The 18286-nt window shown below is 40.2% G+C and overlaps 2 protein-coding genes across 2 annotated transcripts in view; both read right to left on the bottom strand.

Annotated features, from left to right (window-relative positions):
* Positions 1 to 903: 903 nt before the first annotated feature.
* Positions 904 to 5962, bottom strand: pfdn5 (prefoldin 5). Its single transcript, XM_080727459.1, has 6 exons — positions 5879 to 5962; positions 5416 to 5518; positions 4183 to 4214; positions 2408 to 2482; positions 2030 to 2135; positions 904 to 1620 (listed from the first exon to the last, which is right to left on the bottom strand). Exons 1-6 carry the CDS (start codon positions 5942 to 5944, stop codon positions 1535 to 1537), a joined length of 468 nt encoding a protein of 155 aa, XP_080583585.1. The 5' UTR covers positions 5945 to 5962; the 3' UTR covers positions 904 to 1534.
* A 3127-nt stretch (positions 5963 to 9089) lies between these two features.
* Positions 9090 to 18286, bottom strand: part of espl1 (extra spindle pole bodies like 1, separase) — a gene marked incomplete at both ends in the record, with an annotated part of 29759 nt that continues 20562 nt past the window's right edge. Inside the window, 11 exons of the mRNA XM_080728014.1 lie at positions 9090 to 9291; positions 10708 to 10872; positions 11363 to 11446; positions 11534 to 11637; positions 12130 to 12234; positions 12895 to 13062; positions 13699 to 13848; positions 15052 to 15171; positions 15930 to 16057; positions 16848 to 17056; positions 17660 to 17873. Of these exons, the coding sequence (XP_080584140.1) occupies positions 9090 to 9291; positions 10708 to 10872; positions 11363 to 11446; positions 11534 to 11637; positions 12130 to 12234; positions 12895 to 13062; positions 13699 to 13848; positions 15052 to 15171; positions 15930 to 16057; positions 16848 to 17056; positions 17660 to 17873 (1649 nt within the window). The remainder of the gene's footprint in view (positions 9292 to 10707; positions 10873 to 11362; positions 11447 to 11533; positions 11638 to 12129; positions 12235 to 12894; positions 13063 to 13698; positions 13849 to 15051; positions 15172 to 15929; positions 16058 to 16847; positions 17057 to 17659; positions 17874 to 18286) is intronic.

Here is an 18286-nt window from a genome sequence, read left to right as displayed (position 1 = left end):
CACCAAGCAAAGCGCCCTGCGCTGCGGTGCACAGCGACATGACAGCCAGGAGGAGTCTAGTCGGCAGCATGGCTTGAGGGCAAATAACTGTTACTAATAAATAACTGTAATCAGCACTGGAATGCCTGGCATTAGAAAATCAGATAATTTGGTAATGTGTACCACTCAGGATGTGCTTTGCTATTAGAAATCATCAATATAGGGGTGCAAGTGCAACAGTTAATCAAAAGTAATCGATTTGTGATGTGTTTTTTTAATAAAAACACATCGCAAGTGTATAAAAAAAATTACAGTATAGTCGCACCCCGAGGTTCAAACGTAAAAAAAATATCTAAAAGAAAGTCAGACTACTTTACTGCAGTCGATTGAACACTGCTCGAGTTCTTCCTAATACCAAGAAAGTGGAGCATAATTATCCAGTTCTCAAATGCTTACACTGGCTCCCTGTGTGTCAAATAATTTATTTAAAAATACTAAAGCTTTGAATGGTTTAGGGCCAAAATAAATGACCGATCTTGTATGATAACATGAACATCTAGATCTCACAGGTCATCTGGGAAAGGTCTGCTTTCAGTCTGTTTAAAAACAAAATATCCAGCTTTTATGCACCACATAATACCAGGCGCAAACTCCCAGAAAGCTGCAGGTCTGCTGCCACTCATTTATTTAAACTAAAGAACTTTGTTTGCTGCTGCCTACGACTTAATTTTCTTTCTCTTCTGCACTGTATCTAACTGTAGTTGTACATTTTTACTTTTGTTAGTTCTATCATATCATCCTTTTCTTAATGTTCTGAGTAAAGCACATTGAATTGCCTTGTTGAAATGTGTGACAAATATAACTTTGCCTTGCCTACTGTAGATTCATCAACCGTTTTGGGTATTGAAAACACCTGCAACATCATTGCGACATGAACTTTATTACAGTTTTAGGTATACACAATACCTTAACATTAGCAAAACAAAGGAACTTGTCAGATATCAGGAAGAAGAAAGCAGAACAAAACACTACCCATATCAGTGGGCAAGCAGCAAAAACTGTATCCTTACAGACAGCAGACCATCAGCCGTAAAATAGTGCTGTCTATTAGGGGCACAGTCAATGTTGTAAGCCCATACTTCCTGAAGGTTGTGACAGTGATGAGGACATTCCATTCGCACCTACTACAACTACATACAATTATTACATCTGAAGCTTTTGCTGTGCTTTGACCAATATCTGCTATGTCATGTGTTAGGCTTGTTGTGTTGACTTTGGCTTATTTCTAAGACCAATGGTGTTATCCAATTGTTTCCTACGCCGAATTTAACCTACCTGCTTCCATTGCATATCAATAGCATAGTTGACTGTAACCAGTTTTGTACAGTCAGAAACAAAAACATTACATTGTATTATTCCAGGTAATTTGTCATTCCTCCACATGTCCGTTGATGATATCACTTTTCTCTACAATACCACATAGATAGTAGACATTTAATGTAAAACAGAATTTCAAAAGGTTCCCCAGAATCACATGTTGGTGCATATGTTCTGATTAAGCCTTAGTGGCTCCTGCTGACTGTGATGCCTGCTGACTCTGTTGTAATTGCTGGAATTTCATGTTCATTACTTCCATCACAGCTGAAAAGAGAAAAGCACACAATGTTCCAGTTTGAGTTTGTTGCATTAATATTGCCTTGAACTAAAGAGATACTGACTTGCAGACTTATCGAGGCACAATATCCTTTCATGTTTGTGTTGACAGCTAAAACTGGGTTTCCTCTTGGTAGACAAATATGCATATACATTATTTTTTTTTTACGTTTTTTATAGTTATTTACAGTATTTCTGTACCAAGTAGGTCTAGTGTTTTACATTTTTTGTTCCAAGAAGGTAGGTCTTAAGTTCATCTTGAAATGGAACATCTTCAGTCCAGTAAACATTTATAGAATGTCCAAGTATCAAGTTATACATTGATATAGAAAAGGTATATGCTTAAATAGAAGGAAACAAACAAGCAGAAAGATACGACAAATGTAGTCTAGCTTACCTTGTTTCATGGCATGTTTTTCCTGTAGAGGTGGCTGGATTTTCTCTATCTGCTTTGTGAGGAAGTCTATTTTGCGTTTGAAGAATTTCTTTGACTCGTCCACATTCTTCAGGGTCAGATGGTGAAGAGAAGATCACAATCAGTTTCTTTCCATTAAACAAGTTGCACTTATTAACACACTAGTAGGTAATGGTCAACACCAAAAGCTTATGACCCAGAAATAGTTTACAAATACTTGTCTTTTTGTACTAATGGAGAACAACATAGATCAGCGTCTCAGTCAGTGTGCTTTCCATGCTTGGAATACTGAGGACTGTTTAAACTAAAATCTTCAAAATGGCTTTGTAGGAATTTCAAATCAACATAAAATGTATTTACCTTTTCGACGTAGTATCCTGTTCCCACGTCCACTAAAACATTGTCCACGTCATTTAATTTTCCAGGGACATACATCTGAGAGGAAGTGACACTAAGGATATATATACACATCTAAAGATACTAATAATATTTAAGTCAAACCATGAAAGTAAATTGTCAGGGAGGACAGCTGCAGCTGAAAATGATTTAAAATGCAAATAGAGCATCGCAGCGGAAGTGGATTCCTGGGGTCACTTAATATTCCCCATTCATTTTCGCCATAGACTTTTACAAAAATATTTATAACAATTATGTTAAGCCTCGAACCAAGCCATCCAGGATGGAGGTGAATCATGACCATATAAACTTTTTTTCTATGAAAAGAACATTTTGAAAAACGCTAAACAAAGGGTAGTTATTAAATGTAGTATATCAAATAATGTAATATTAAAATATGTTTTCACATAGGATCAAAGGTTGTATGATCATGATTCACCTCCATCCTGGATGGCTTGGTTCGAGGCTTAACATAATTGTTATAAATATATTTGTAAGTCTATGGCGAAAATGAATGGGGAATATTAAGTGACCCCAGGAATACACTTACGCTGCGACACTCTATTGGGAGATTTCCTGGACATTATTATAGATAAGATATTTAGACATTACACCTGGAGACTGTCAAAAATAGAGATGGGCAAGTCTCGTAAGGTATCAACAGCAAATGCGATTGGATATTGAGATGGTATTGAGTATATGCTAGGGCATTCACGATTCACGAATAGTGATTTTTAGTATTCGAATTATTCGACCTCAAAGTATTCGAAAAGTCGAATATTCGACAGGACTGGCCAAACTGTTAAATATTAAGTCAGCAAGAGGCAGTGGTGTGATATGGATTTTAGAAGTGTGGGTCCTCTAAATTCATGACGTCATGCGCGCACGCTGTTTTTATTGTTAAATAATTAGTGTGTGTATATGATGCGCGTGCGTGCAGCAAAATAAGTGTGGGCTCGCCGAGCCCAAGCGAGCCCATGGCATCTCACCCCTGGCAAGAGGCGTTGCGAAGCGTTGTGAGCATGTAGATCTGCTATTTTCACAATATTTATCTGCGGAACCGAGTCACATTAAATGTAATACCTACAATTCCAAGTGCTTGTCAGGGTGGGGGTCCCTAGTTCAAATATGTTTATTTTGGGGGTCACAGCCTTAAAAGGTTTGAGAACCCCTGGTATAGAGCATTAACAAATTCATCCACCAGGGGCATTGACAACTCATTCTTATGACTTCCTATCTAGCCAAGCTTTATAAACAATAAAAACTATATATTTTTTAAAGAGAAAACAATAAAAAAATAAGCGAATATCTGACTTCGGTGAACAAGGTCGAATAGTGACTTTGATATTCGAATATTCGGTGAATGCCCTAGTATATGCATGCATTAACCACTTTCAAACTGGCGTCCATAGGGCTTATGTAGCTCGATGTATTATTTGGACTTAATTCACTTTTTTCCCAATGTGTCTCCAATGTGAATCTAAACTAATTTCCTTTGTTGAGAGTCTGCTTGTTGGGGCCTAGTCATATTTGTGTCTTCTGTTTAAATTTGATAACATTTAAATGTTCAAATCAATAATGCATAATGAGAGAATTGGACAACTATAACTGTAGACTACACAGCTACGGTTCAAATGGTTCAATCTATACTTTCTGAGAATTCTATTCTGATGAGAACAAAGAATACAGACAAAACAAGACAAAAACGTTGGGTGCCAAAAGTTATAACATTAGGATACTGAGCTGGTGAGAGGCACGAGCACTTCTTTTCCTGCATGAAGAGGGGGGGGGGAAAACAGTATGACTTAACCACATGAACACTGTTGTGGGCATGTTGTAATTGTGAGCTTGTAGATAAGGTCTTTTCGGCAAAGAGATTTGATAGAGGAGAAAACGAGGGGACCAGACCAACTATAGGCCCCTGGGGGTCCCAGTCAACAACCTCCCATCTCCACAAAACCTCTGACGTCACGTGTTCTCGGTTTAAGTGGTTAAAGAATCAGTTCTCCATTTTTTTTTAAGTTCATTAAAATTAACTCATTAACTACTCACCCTCATCATGTCAGTTCAAAAAACTAAAGTGTAGTTGGACCCAAAAGTGTTGGACCCAGCTCAAATTTGTAGCAGCCTTCTCCAAAACAACTCAAACCAGTTCCGAACTTAAAAGGTAGATAATGTAAGGGAGGGAGGGGGTGAGGGGGATGACGACATACAACTTGTCAGCTCGTGCAGCATACTCCAAGCGTTCAAGACAATTATAGTGCATTAGTGCTTTGAGTGGAAAATATCTATATTCACGTCATTATTTAGTGTATATCTACGTGACTAAATCTCCCCAATCTTGTTCACAGCTCAAGGTCTGAGCAAGCACATGCATGCATGTTTTAAACACCTGTGAACATCAATAATGGTGCACACATAGCCATTTTCCATTCAATGCCATTGTTTGGCTTCACAAAACGTGGGATTATGCAGTATTTTTAACTTCAAGGAGTGGTCACATGACTTGAGTTGTTTTGGAGATAGCTGCTAGTTGTACTGTCAACCTTTAGTCGTGTTTCAGTTTGTATGCAGGAGAGTAGATATTGACAGAATGTAATCTTGAAGATGAGACAGCATTTCTCTGACTTTATACAATTTGAAAACCTTGCAATAAATCTAATGCTATGTAGTGCCATACCAGTATGGCGTAACAAATGTGATCTCATATTTTTACATCTAGATTAAGAATAGTTTTCAGAAAGATATATTACACTTAAAGTGTGGTGATATGCTTATGCATGCAGCATTGTCATCACATGCACACAAATGCGAACCAATAACTGTTCAGTCAGTGGACACCTCAAAGCAAATCATTCCAGTCATTAAACAGCAAAATATTGCCTTGTATGGTATTCCATCAGGTCTTTGGTTGGCTGGTCTAGTAAACAAATTAAGTTTGTGTTAATTCATGGATTGCGTCCGTTTCTTACCTTCATTGGCTTTGATCAAGACGTTTAAATTGTCTTTGGCTTCGACATACTTGGTTTGGACAACTTTTAGCTGACCTATCGAAGACGTCAAAAACTCAATTTCCTATAAAAGAGCAGATCACAGCATAACTAGATTAGAATGAAGTCAAGTGACAAATCCATTGTCATGAAAGCATCACATCCTACAGCAAAATGTGGCACATAATTATTCATTCAGTAGCACATCAGATGATATAAAAGGCAATCAGTTTGTCAAAATGCAATCAACAGTTACTAAATTCTAGGACCAAATATGGACCTGCTGGAGAGACAAAACATTTTGGGTGTGACGTTAGCCAGCTACCATAAGCCCCCTTTATCCATTACGCTAACCCGTTACTGCACAAATTAACACATTTACATTAGCGTTGTCGCCCCCAAAAATCGCACACCACATAAAATATATAGTATGAAGTTCATATACTTGATCAAGCTGGGTTTTCAGTCCCTCTAGCTGAGGGAGAGAAAGCTCTGTGAGATTCACTGCCATGTTGAAAACGTGAAACAAAATGACCCTCCCTGCGTGTGGTGAGAAAGTGTTTCCAGGTTGTATCACCCGACGACCAGGAATATATCGCCCTCCTCTGGCGAGATTGGGAAGTGTTGGTTTAATAGTTGGTTGTGTCACCTTGTCACAGCAAGATTTATAACGTTTATCCAGTGGTGGAAAAAGTAGGCTACTCAAATGTTTTACTTAATTAAAAGTATCAATGCTGCAATGTAGATATACTCTGTTACAAGTAGTAGTCAGGAATTCAAAATGTAGCCTACCAAGTACAAAAGTATTGGTATCAACACGTAGGCCTACTTAAAATATCAAAAGTAAAAGTAGCCTACAGAATGTCCCATTTCAAGTTTTCAAATCTTGAAAATAGCAGATATACATCTACAAGCTCACAATGCGTCGCATCCCAACGCATTGTGAGCTTGTAGGTATAGGCCTATGCTATTTTCAAATGGCCGAAATGTTTAGCCCATAGGGCTTAAGTTGTATAGGTTTTATAATAATGATGGATATATGTATTTGGCTAACGGACTCCCATCTGAAAATGTTTTGTGTCATCTTGATTGTGCACAGAACATCAAGGTCTCTGGAGTATGTGGAGATGGACTTGGAGCCTTGAGATAGTCCTTGCTTGGCTACAATCTTTTATTTTTTCATGCTCAGTGTGGTCATGCGGTGACACAAAACAGCAGAATGAGGGCTTTACTCAGTTTTAAACTGGTTGGAATAGTGATTGCTAAAGATTAAAGTCAACTTTGACTCACCACAGGTGAGGTCTGAGTTCTAAAAGGGTGTCAATAATAATATCGTCTAGGCCATTTTTTTAAAATGTCTGTGTAGAATGGGGGGCCAAGGTGGAGGGGCCTTATTTTATATATACTTTAGCTATTGAAACAGCAGATATAAAGAGCTGCGCTGCGAGCTTGTAGGTCTGCTATTTTTGAAAAGTTGTGAAAATGTGTGCAAATCTTTTAATATATGTATTTAAGTGAAACTTTGTAACTCAAATTTTGCTTCTGGGACTGGGTGGTCCCTGGAACTAAATATTTTGAGATGGGGGTCCATGGCCAAATACTTATCATTTTGGGGGTCCTTCACATGAAAAAGTTTGAGCACCACTGACATAGAAACATATAGGTAAAAAAAAAAAAACTTAGGATTTGAAATATTCAAAGACTTGCACACATTTTCATGACTTTTAAAAAATAGCTATTTTTCAATAGTTAAAGGACAACTTTGTTTTTTTTACAGCAAGGATTCATATTTTAGAATATGTATTTTTAGACACAATAAGCCAGCAGTTTCTTTATTGTTATTTACAGTAACACTTCCAGCCCCCACAAGTCACATCCAAATGATCCAACCATGAAAGGTTGCGTTGTATCTTGGGAGTGGGCTTATTCTGTGTAAAATGACATATTTAGCCACTTGTACGCATGCCCCCAACCACTGAAAGAAGAATCTCTAAAACAATAGAAAGAAGTAAATGAAATCAATTTAACACTCATCTTTTATATTCTTTAAATACAATCTAAAATATGAACCCTTGTTGTAAAAAACTAACGTTGTCCTTTAAAGCACAAAATAATGCGTAATAATGTGTTCCCAGTCTAAATGGGTTAAACCCCCTCCCCCTATGAAGAACATTCATGGGGGGCCCGCAGTGTTATCCTTGTACCCAGGGCCCAGAATTTGGTGCCACATCCCTGGTGCCAATACTTTAGTCCACAACTGTATGTGACACTTTCAGATATTTAACCACTTGAACCGTCAATACTAATAAACATGACCTTTCACTCTGTACCTAGTCTGCTTTTTCCCCCTCTAGTCTACACCGAAGCGCTTTGCTGAAAATAGCCGATCTACAAGCTTCTTCGAAGCGCAAGGCGTTGTGAGCTTGTAGATCTGCTATTTTTGGCTAAGGTTCTCTGAATATGGATGCTAGGGTTCAAGTGGTTAATATAAAAAAGAAAAAAAATGTTTCTATCACACTAAGATTTGGAGGACCCCCTTCCATTGTAGTAACTCTGAGGACCCCCTAGATATCCCTGATGCCCTGTTGAAGACCCCTGGTGTAATGGAATTTAGATTTTTATTTATTTTCTCTATAATCATAATCAATGATTGGACTATTGGCTATTACCCAAAGCCTGAAAAACCTTCCAAATGAAAGCACTATGACCTCAGTTGTCGACTTCCGCAAAAAAGACAAAGTAGGGATTTTGTGCTTGCAAAAATCTAAGAATGTTTTTTGACATTGTTTCTTTCTAAAAGCAATTGGTCAAATGCAAATAAATTGGCATATAGTAACTAGAGGATAAGGGATTTGCGTGAAACCAGTTAATAAATCATCTTTATTCAGTTACAGAAGTTTTCATGTAACTAACAAGAACTCTATATTATAAGATAACAAAAATCACGTAAAATGTAAAAATAAAAACAAACTGTATTTGATACAGCACAAAATTCAACTTAAAAAAAAAAAACAATCTGTATTGCATATAGCGCAAAATACGGCATATAAAACTTCTATAGGTAAAATGATAACTTATATTGCTGGAGACAGTGTGGCCACTTGAATGCCGATCACTCACATATATTCTGGTTGTGTGAGAAAATGCAGACATTCTGGGACAGTATTCCAAGGACATTAGAAGAAGTCATGGGCTATAAGATCACTAGAGACCCCAGGGTACTCTATCTCGGCTTGATACCCGAAGACACAGTAGGACGAGAGGACGTCCATCTGTTTAAAATATTTATACTGGCGGTCAAAAAGGCCATCACAAGAAGGTGGCTGAAAGTGGATCCTCCTAAGGAGGAACATTGGTTGGACATTGTCGAAGAAATCAGCCTCATGGAGAAAATTGACTTATAACCTGAGGACCAAAGCAGAGATATACGAAAAACTATGTGAGAAATGGCATTTGTATAAGAGTGAATAGTGTTATTTCTGTGTTTCGTGTATGTTCATCTTTTAGTTTTGTGGTTGTTGTTTTTCATTTTCTCTCCATGTGTTTTTCTGGCCATATCTTTTGTCGAGGCAGTTTGTTGTTTGAAAATAAAAAGTATTAAAAAAATGAAGAAATAAAATAAGAATAAAATGTATGACTTGAAGTTGTATTCCTATCTATAGGAGATGGATTGGTAGGCCATAGACCACAGGTGCAGCTCCTGTTAAAGACTTAAGGGTGGTGGCCTGCCGGGCTTCCTCCATGTGCTCCAACAGGGGAGATCCAGGCCCAGCAGACAACCAGGGCACCAGCAACGCTTTAGCGAAGCGGTTGATCTCCCTGTCCGTCACATCCCACAGGTTTCCCAAAACGAATGGACTGCAAGGGGAAAGGAGAAGGCAATCGTGAACTAATACCGTACAGAATATACAGAATGTTCTCGTTGTTTCCTCGTTTCCATGAACCATTTCAACTCAAACCTTAAGGATGTCTTACTAACATGGTTATTATCATAAAACTGAAACGGAAATATACAAAAATTCTGACTATTACAAGTGATCATTCTGGAGCAGTCATTTAGCAAGTAAATGTAACCGTTTAAACCCTATGTAATTAAATTGACCATTGATGAAGTACAGACCCCTGGGGGTCTGTACTTCTTTCCCTATACACCAAATCTGTGCCAATTTACAAGCTCACGTTTACGACACAATGTGATCTTGTAGATCTTCTATGTTTGCTATCATGAGATATTAGGTCTCGGGTGGTACTGGTATGTGTCATAGACAGCATATTGATAATGTTATAGAATACAATACTTGACAATCAATTCACCGATAGTGTTGCAAACAATAGACATGAACTAAATTACATTCATTGTCAGGTATGAATGTGAATACGTCAGTGTTAACTTATTCATTTATAACTCAGAAAGCATATAGGCCTACAAATGTTACCAAATGGACAAGGGTCCATGTTACATTTCCACACTCTTAACACACTGATTGCCATTGATTAAACAATGATTTAATCACCGATTGCCACGCTATTGTATAGATGTTTCCTTATTTTGGAGGATCAGAGTAAAAGTAATCTGAGTAAATGTAATCTGAGTATTTCCGTATGTTCACTACAATGTTATTTTCTTTCAATCAGAACATAAAAATCGAACCTCTGTTCGAAGTGGAGCTGTGTGTGTGTGTGTGTGTGTGTGTGTGTGTGTGTGTGTGTGTGTGTGTGTGTGTGTGTGTGTGTGTATTGCAGTTGATGCTCAGGGCAGGCTAGACTCAACAGCACCTCTCTGGTCACCCAGGGTACTCAGGCTACACCAGAGGCTACATACATACAGACAGACAGACAGACAGACAGACAGACAGACAGACAGACAGACAGACAGACAGACACACACACACCGCCACGTATAGGGAGCTTGTATTCCACACAGCTCCAAAAAAGACAATCGCAGACATCAGTGCTTTTGTAAACGTGATCTGGAGTTAGATTACGAGACAAATCCACTTTTGTGAATCTCATAACACTGGCCTGCATGGAAAACCGGATTTCCTGAACACGTTATCTCCCGTTGCATTCTGGGAATTGGAGTTTCTCTTCAGCCGCGGCTGCACCAGACAGTAAATTACAGTTTAAAATAAACCCTTATCAGACGTGTCTAACACATCGTCGGCACTCGGAGACCAAGAGTGTGGCGCGCGCACGCGTCGTTAGCACCCGTTGTGTTAAGAGCTAAGAGGTTGGTTACAATGACTTTACAGTGCATGTAGGTCATGGTCTTACCAGCCTGCAAGTAGGTAATTGAGAATGATGCCCTCTCCCTCCATCTCTCCACGCACTGCGAGAGCACCACTGCTGCATCCAAAGAGCAGGGCGGCTGCCCTCATTTCCTCCTTCAGGATACTCTGAGGGCCCAGATAGGTTGCGCCTGCACCATGCCCCATGTAGCTACAGCCACAAACAGCGGGGGGTAGAAAACAAAATGAATTTTAAGCTATAGCTCCACATTTCTGATAGTAAATCACAACTGGGTCAGTAACAGGGGTCTTCCACATTTCCAGCTCTTTAGTAAACAAAATACATTTTAGGTGGGACACCAATTGTATTCAGTCAGGAGAGAAGAGTCAATTTTATGGTTCTGTCCCAATTACGTTTGTTAGTCATTTCTTTGTCAACTTCAAATTTCACTTGTTTATCCTTTCCTGTAACCTGTTGAGTTCTCTCTTCTGATTGGATACGATTAGCCAGTAGCTATGCCCCTCCCAAAAAGCTTTTGTCGAATGCTAGCTTAGAATAACTTCCTGCTTGCCAAGGTTTGCAACAGCCTTGGCAAGCTGCCGGTTGCTAAGCTAGCATTGGACAAAAGCTTTTAGGGGAGGGGCATAGCTACTGGCTAATTGGGTATGCAGTCCATCCCACATTGTATGCATTCACTCACATGTAGAGATCTTTGGAGGTTATGGCTTCCTGCATTTGATCAACTTCGGGAGCAACTCCACAAACACCCTCCCAATTCTTCATGCTGGTGAGAGAAAAAAAAAAGGGGGAAATGAGGAGAAACAACCCAACAAATAACATGTTCCCTGGCCCACATGAACACTTTTCTCACCTGGAAAACAATGGTTTGAATTGCTCCTCCGTGGCAGCCAGATCGCCGGAGGGATTCAGTAAGTAGAACACCTTGGTAGCATCCACACCATGTGTCAGGGTACACTGAAGGTCAGACAGGGCGGGAGGAGAGTTAATCACTGAAGTCTACATCCGTTTAAATACACCAACATCTACAGACTCATTGACTGCCAAATCCAGAGTTTCCCCAAGTTATTCCCGATGTCTTTGTGTGCCAGACCGAGTTTCCCCGAGGTATTAATCAATTAGATTTGATTAAAAACAATCCAAAATCGGATCGCCGATCCGCGGGGCCCAAGTGCCCCAAAGACAGTGCTTTCGGCTTGGGATCGGAAGCAGAACCGGATATTTTTTTAGGGCGGGAAAACACATTTCTCTGTGACCACTTTCTGCTGCGTTTGCTTCCTTGTTACACAACACTGCTCATAGCTCAGCAACGCCAGCATGGATCAACATGGGTCCTTTGTAATCACGGACCACGGCGTGCACACGGATCGCGCACGTGGCAGTAAACACGAAAATCGCAGTAAATGACTTAAACAAATACTGTGGCTGGGTGGAGGAGTTTAAGCTCACCTGATTCCGGACACAATGTCCAAGTACAAACTCTAGAGAAGGCATACGGGAAACGGAGCATGGCGAGAGACAAGAGATGCTTTCCCATGGTAGCTGCTGCAGGTACTGTATGGGGACAGGGATAGAGGTTAATACTAGGTACTGTATGTGCACAGATGATATATCTTCAGGGTTCCCACACATTTTTACCAATGAATTTCCAAAACTTTTCCAGAATATTTAACCCGATTTCCAGGACTATATAACAATAATTCAGCTCAATAACAGGTTGCTTACTCCTATGTGCAATGCCCAAAGACAGTTGTATGCCAGTGGTTCTCAACCTTTTCAGGCCGTGACCCCCGAAATATTCAAATTTGAAGAGAGTTGAGGAATTTTGTATGACACGGTTTTATTGTGAAAATAGCCGATCTACATGCTCACAACGCCTCGCGTTGCGAGGCGTTGTGAGCATGTAGATCTGCTATTTTTGCAATTTCTGCCTCTAATATTTGAAAATTTGGCCCAAGTTTAATTTGTCATTTCAGAGGTATTAACAAAATCAATAACCAAAGACAATGCATAGCTATTTTTTCCAGGACCTTCCAGGACCCTTGATCAATTCCAAAACCTTTCCAGTACTGGAAAAATATTTTTCTAATTTCAAAATATTTCCAGGAATTTCATGACCGTGGGAACACTGTACAGTATGTGCACAGACGATACATCTTGTTTGTGCTTCAAAGGCCTGAAGACAAGAGTGAGTCAGCAGTGAAGAGGACAAACCTTGTCTAGGATAAGAACCACGTGGCCTTCAGGTTCATCTCTGCACCTCAGCCGAGACACCGCCGCTCGCAGCAGGTTGGCAACATCCTCGCCCCTCTGTGGGCACACTCCCATGGCAAAGCTTTCCTGGTCTCCTTGGGAGAGCAAGGGCGATGCAGACAGCACGGCCTAGAAACACAGATCAGGGTCAACATTTATGTACGGATTAAGAAGATGAAGGATGTAAAGGAGGATTCCGGACGAGTGCTTTTCTTCCGGATATTACCCCACCCATTAACACATCGGACTGCAAATTAAATGCATTGAACTTACGAACATCGGCGTGAATGACGGGCGCACATGTGAACTTAAGCGCTGCATTTCATTGGTGCCAGTGTTGTTTTTGGCAGCAAATTTTGATTTAGTTTGTCAGTCTTTTGAATAAAATGTAATTTAGTTTTAGTCATAATTTAGTCACCTGAAAAGTTTAAGTTTTAGTCTAATTTTAGTCAACTAAATATCATAAGATTTTAGGCGACTAAATCTACAGTTGATTTAGTCAACTTAAATGTATTTTGGCAGGCCTTGATGGCATCGTAATGACTGATTTTACACTTGGTTGTGTGCTGAAAATAGCCGATCTACAAGCTCACAACGCGCCACGCTGCGACGCGTTGAAAAAAAGAAAACAAGTACTGATCGTTCTGGAATATCACAACATCAGATTAACGTAATAAAACGTCTAGTCCGGAATCCTCCTTTAACACTCCAATGTGCAGATATCAGTGACAACAGAATGAACAAGACGAGTGAACGCAATCGCACCTTCAACATCTCCTCGCTGGCAGTTACTCCGTGTGCACCCAAGGCCTTGTGCACGTTCTTCACCTGGACCGACAGCTCAGGATCAGATGTCAGGGGTAGAAGGAGACCCCGCCAGCAGCCTAGCAACTCCTCCATGTCCTCCAACAGCCTCTGAGATGAAGGGGGTTGGGGTTATGAATGGAGGAAATGTGTGTCTCATTAGCATTTGCTACACATTACAATATAATTTACATTTTTGGAATAAGAGTTTTAAGGTTTTCAGAAGCCTTGGGTTAGATTCAGAAGGCCTCAGGTCCAAATGGGTTAAAGGAGGGGTAGCAGGAAATCTTTCCTTATCTAAATAATGACGCATATCTCTCAAAGACCCCCTAAAGATGTCCAAATAAATGTAAAATAAATAAATGCATAAAAACATAGGCACATTTGAAGTTATATTCAGTTTCTCCCTCTGTCTACTCTACACACTCTACTTCGGGACTATGACTTCTGTGGCGTCCCGTTACGTCACAGCATTGATAATGCCTCGGCTCGTTCTCAGTCAGAAAGACCGTCACCCCCCTCCCCTCTCCCTGTTTCAGCAGGAGAATACATTGCAGACGGTTTGATTGCATGACTGTGCTGGCCACACGCCAGGACATGTCTGCAGTGGTGTAAAGTAACTATAAATGGATTTACTCAAGTACAATGTTGAGATATTTGTACTTTACTTGGATATTTCCAATACTTTTACTTCTACTCCACTACATCTCAGAGGCAAATATTGTACTTTTACACCATTAAAATAAAAGCTTTTGTAACTAGTTACTACAGAAATAAATTATAATATTACAAGTAAGACTTAAGGCGAGAAGTGACCATAGGGTGCGGGGAAACAACAGACTTAAAAAAATTGTCAGTGTAAATCTGGCAATGTACACACAAACACAGATACTAGGGCTGTCTTTGACTCAGGATGATGCACCCAGGCAGGGGTTGCAGCTGACTGAAATCAGTGTGGAGCAGCACAAACGAGACAGATTGTGTAACAGTTACTGTGAAAACAGTAACTGTTGAAAACAGTAAGCAGCAATTGTGTCACGCTGTTACCCAACAATTAAATCGTGACAAAGTAGAGGCCATTGTGCTACTCTCTCTTTAAACTTTAAAGAATAACCAAAACACCAAATTAAAAACATGTGAAGCCTGACATCTAGTGGTTAAAAGCAGTATGGTGCCTCTTGATCTCACCCTCTGTACAGTGCAACAGATAGTGACATCACCTGGATTTAGAGTTCAGGTTACTGTGTGCCCAGACAAATTAACCCTCAAGTAATTCATCACATTTTCATGTGCACGTGTTGCTCTGCGCCTTACCTCAACGCGAGCATCAATCTCTCTGCGGCCACTCCACCACGCAGCCTTATCCAACTTGGTTTGACTGGCCGTTTCCTTCTTTATGTCATGCAACTCCTGCACAAGTGAACTGATGGGGTGCTACACAACATGCAGGGAGAGAGGAAAAAGAGATGGCTCAGCAGTGTTGATTTCGTCGACTAAAACGATGACGAAAAATGTTTTTTCACTGACGAAAACAAAATAAATACTAAGCTGTGATGACTAAAACTAAGACTAAATATATTGTCAATTTCGTCAACAAAAGTGAAACTAGACTAAAACGTTAGGGAGGGACTAGTGCTGAAGAGAGTAATTTTATGTTTGGTTGCTCTCAGGTGTTGCGTGCTGAAAATAGCAGATATACAAGCTCACTCTGCGACGCGTTGTGAGCTTGTAGATAGGCTATTTTCAGCGCGCAACCAAGCGTAAAATCAGTCATTACGATGCCATCATGGCCTGCCAAAATACATTTCAGTTGACTAAATCAACTGTAGATTTAGTCGCCATAAAATCTTATGATATTTAGTCTAAAATTAGACTATGACTAAAACTAAATCAAAATTTGTTGTCAAAAACAACATTGTGGCTCAGAGATGTTAACCCGAATACTCCATTGTACAATTACACTGATGAAACTTCTATTCGACTCTTTAATTTAGGGTGAAAAATGCATTTTACTTGAATTGAATGAAACTATAAGCTGATGTCTTTGGGTTATCCATTAGGCTAATTCATGCAGTTGGTAATCGATGGCAGGATTGAGATAATGGATAAACCCTTTAGTTTAAGCCATATGGGCTTAAAGAAGAGTTAGCACTCAACCACTAAGCAGGAAAGAAAGTGATTTTTTTGTTCACCTTTTGCTGGGAGGTGGGAATGTGAACAGTGACAGGGGAAGATCCCTTCTCAAGACGGGACAACAGGATTGTGTCACCCATCTCCCCGGGTTTTACTCCTACCACAGACAGCACACACACAGTCACCCCTGTGGACAACAGACAGAGTAAGTCAGGATTCAGGAAGGATTGGACCGCTTCAGGCATTGACACTAAGGCTTGCCCACCTGCCCCTGGCAGGTAAAAAAAGCTTTGGTGCAGGTGGAGTTTGCTTTCAGGTTGCCCGACAGGGCAAGTGCTTGTTTGAGAGGGGACGTAACCGTCTATAAGCAAGATACTGTATCTGTCTAAACAACTGAACGTTGCAAGAGCGCTCTGTCTCCTGGCACTGTTTACCTATAATGTGCTGTTTTCACGGTTAAAATAACCCATAGTCATATTCATAGTTGTGTAGGTATTTGGCATACACAATTAGGTATGACATTTTTTAAAGCACAGCCCCAGGAAGTAAAAACGGTCATTCAAATGTTACCCATCATTTTATAATTGACGATTTACTTTTCGGGCAAGTGGGCAAGAACTTTGGGCAAGTAGAACATGACCTGTACTTGCCCGATGGGCAAGTGCCTCTGAGACCTTAGTGTCAACCCCTGTGCTTTACAATAATACCTGATTTATACTTTTGTTACATAGCGGTGTTGCGCATCCAAAACAACAAATCTAAATGCTAAGACGTTGCATGTGTTGATCAGCTATCATTTTGATCTTAAACATTTTATAAAGAAATCGATGTCAATTGTAAGTGGCCAAGGAAATGTGCAGTTTTTTAATATGGAAATCAAGTGGAGTATTACACGAACTACGGCTGGCTCCTAAAATATTTTTCTAATTTCAAAATATTTCCAGGAATTTCATGACCGTGGGAACCCTGTACTTTACCAGAGGGAAGGTCTTTGAGTTGTTGGGTGAACTCTTGGCAGTGGTGCTGAGGGAAAGCAGAGGCGCCAGCATTGGAGAAGGAGAAGATCTTCTCCAACTGAGACAACGTCTGTTCAAGAGGAGGCGCGGTCTGCGCAGAGGGATCGCTCACACTCAACGACTCCATTTTTTCCACGAGATCACTGGCGGCCTCTTTCTTCCTTAGTTTCCTTTGGGAATGGGCACAGCAAAAGCAAAGAGATAATAAAGCAAAGAGATTATAATAAAATGCTCTAGAGCTGCAGGTTTAGACATGAACGATCACAGGGGCAATGACTAGGGCATTCACCAAATATTAGAATATTCAAATATTCGAATATCAAAGTCACTATTCGACGTTGTTCACCGAAGTCGAATATTCGCATATTTTTTATTTTATTTTATTGTTTTCTCTTTAAAAAATATATAGTTTATAAAGCTTGGCAAGATAGGAAGTCATAAGAATGAGTTGTCAATGCTCCTGGTGTATTTGAACTGGGGACCCCCACCCTGACAAGCACTTGGAATTGTAGGTATTTCATTTAATGTGACTCGGTTCCGCAGATAAATATTGTGAAAATAGCAGATCTACATGCTCACAACGCCTCGCAAACGCGAGGCGGTGTGAGCATGTAGATCGGCTATTTTCACAATGTTCGCCTCTTGTACTTAATATTTGACATTTTGGCCAGTCCTGTCGAATATTCGACTATTCTAATACTTTGAGGTCGAATAATTTGAATACTAAAAATCACTATTCGTGAATGCCCAAGCAATGACCACAAAATGCTTACCTGAGGCAGCTGGTAAGATGCCTGACCATGCTATGGCGGGTGGTGACACCCAAGGACTGGGTATGGAGCATAGCCGTGGTTATGGGGTCTTGCTGTCCGAGGGTTAGGGCCAGGAGCCAGCAGAGTCGGGGATAGAGGGCAGGAGGGGGGTAGTGCTGAAGAGCCAAGATGGCAGAGCGCAGCAAAGACTGAATGGTTTCCATTGAAATGTTGTCTACAAATAAAGAGAAAAACAAAAGAGCTAAGGTAAATGGATTAGGACAGGGTTCCCACACATTTTTACCAATACATTTCCAAAACTTTTCCAGAATATTTAACCCAATTTCCAGGACTATATAACAATATTTCAGCTCAATAACAAGTCGCTTACTCCTATGCGCAATGCCTAAAGACAGGTAGTGTATGCCAGTGGTTCTCAACCTTTTCAGGCTGTAACTCCCGAAATAATCATAGTCTAACTGGGGACCGACAGCCTGACGAGCACTAAAGGTGGTTGCACACTGCTGCGTTTTTCGTTGCGAAATGCGTTTTTCAGGGCAAGGAGAGAGAGAGAGATAGAGAGAGCAAGGGACCGAGTGGTGCGCGAAACGGGTGGCAGTGTGCAAACGTGACTGACATAACGTGAGG

This window comes from Nannobrachium achirus, assembly GCF_963921795.1.
Source record: "Nannobrachium achirus genome assembly, chromosome: 6".
Classification (NCBI taxonomy): domain Eukaryota; kingdom Metazoa; phylum Chordata; class Actinopteri; order Myctophiformes; family Myctophidae; genus Nannobrachium; species Nannobrachium achirus.
The sequence above is the reverse complement of the archived record's forward strand: the minus strand, read 5'-3'. Positions and strand labels throughout refer to the sequence as shown.

Excerpts from the sequence above, each read along its gene's own strand:
- pfdn5 (XM_080727459.1), bottom strand. The coding sequence starts at position 5,944 with ATGGCAGTGAATCTCACAGAGCTTTCTCTCCCTCAGCTAGAGGGACTG. Across the intron at positions 2,483-4,182 it reads TCGTGCCTCTCACCAGCTCA|ATGTATGTCCCTGGAAAATT; the intron begins GTATCCTAATGT and ends ACTTCCTCTCAG. Across the intron at positions 2,136-2,407 it reads CAGGATACTACGTCGAAAAG|AATGTGGACGAGTCAAAGAA; the intron begins GTAAATACATTT and ends CTGACCCTGAAG.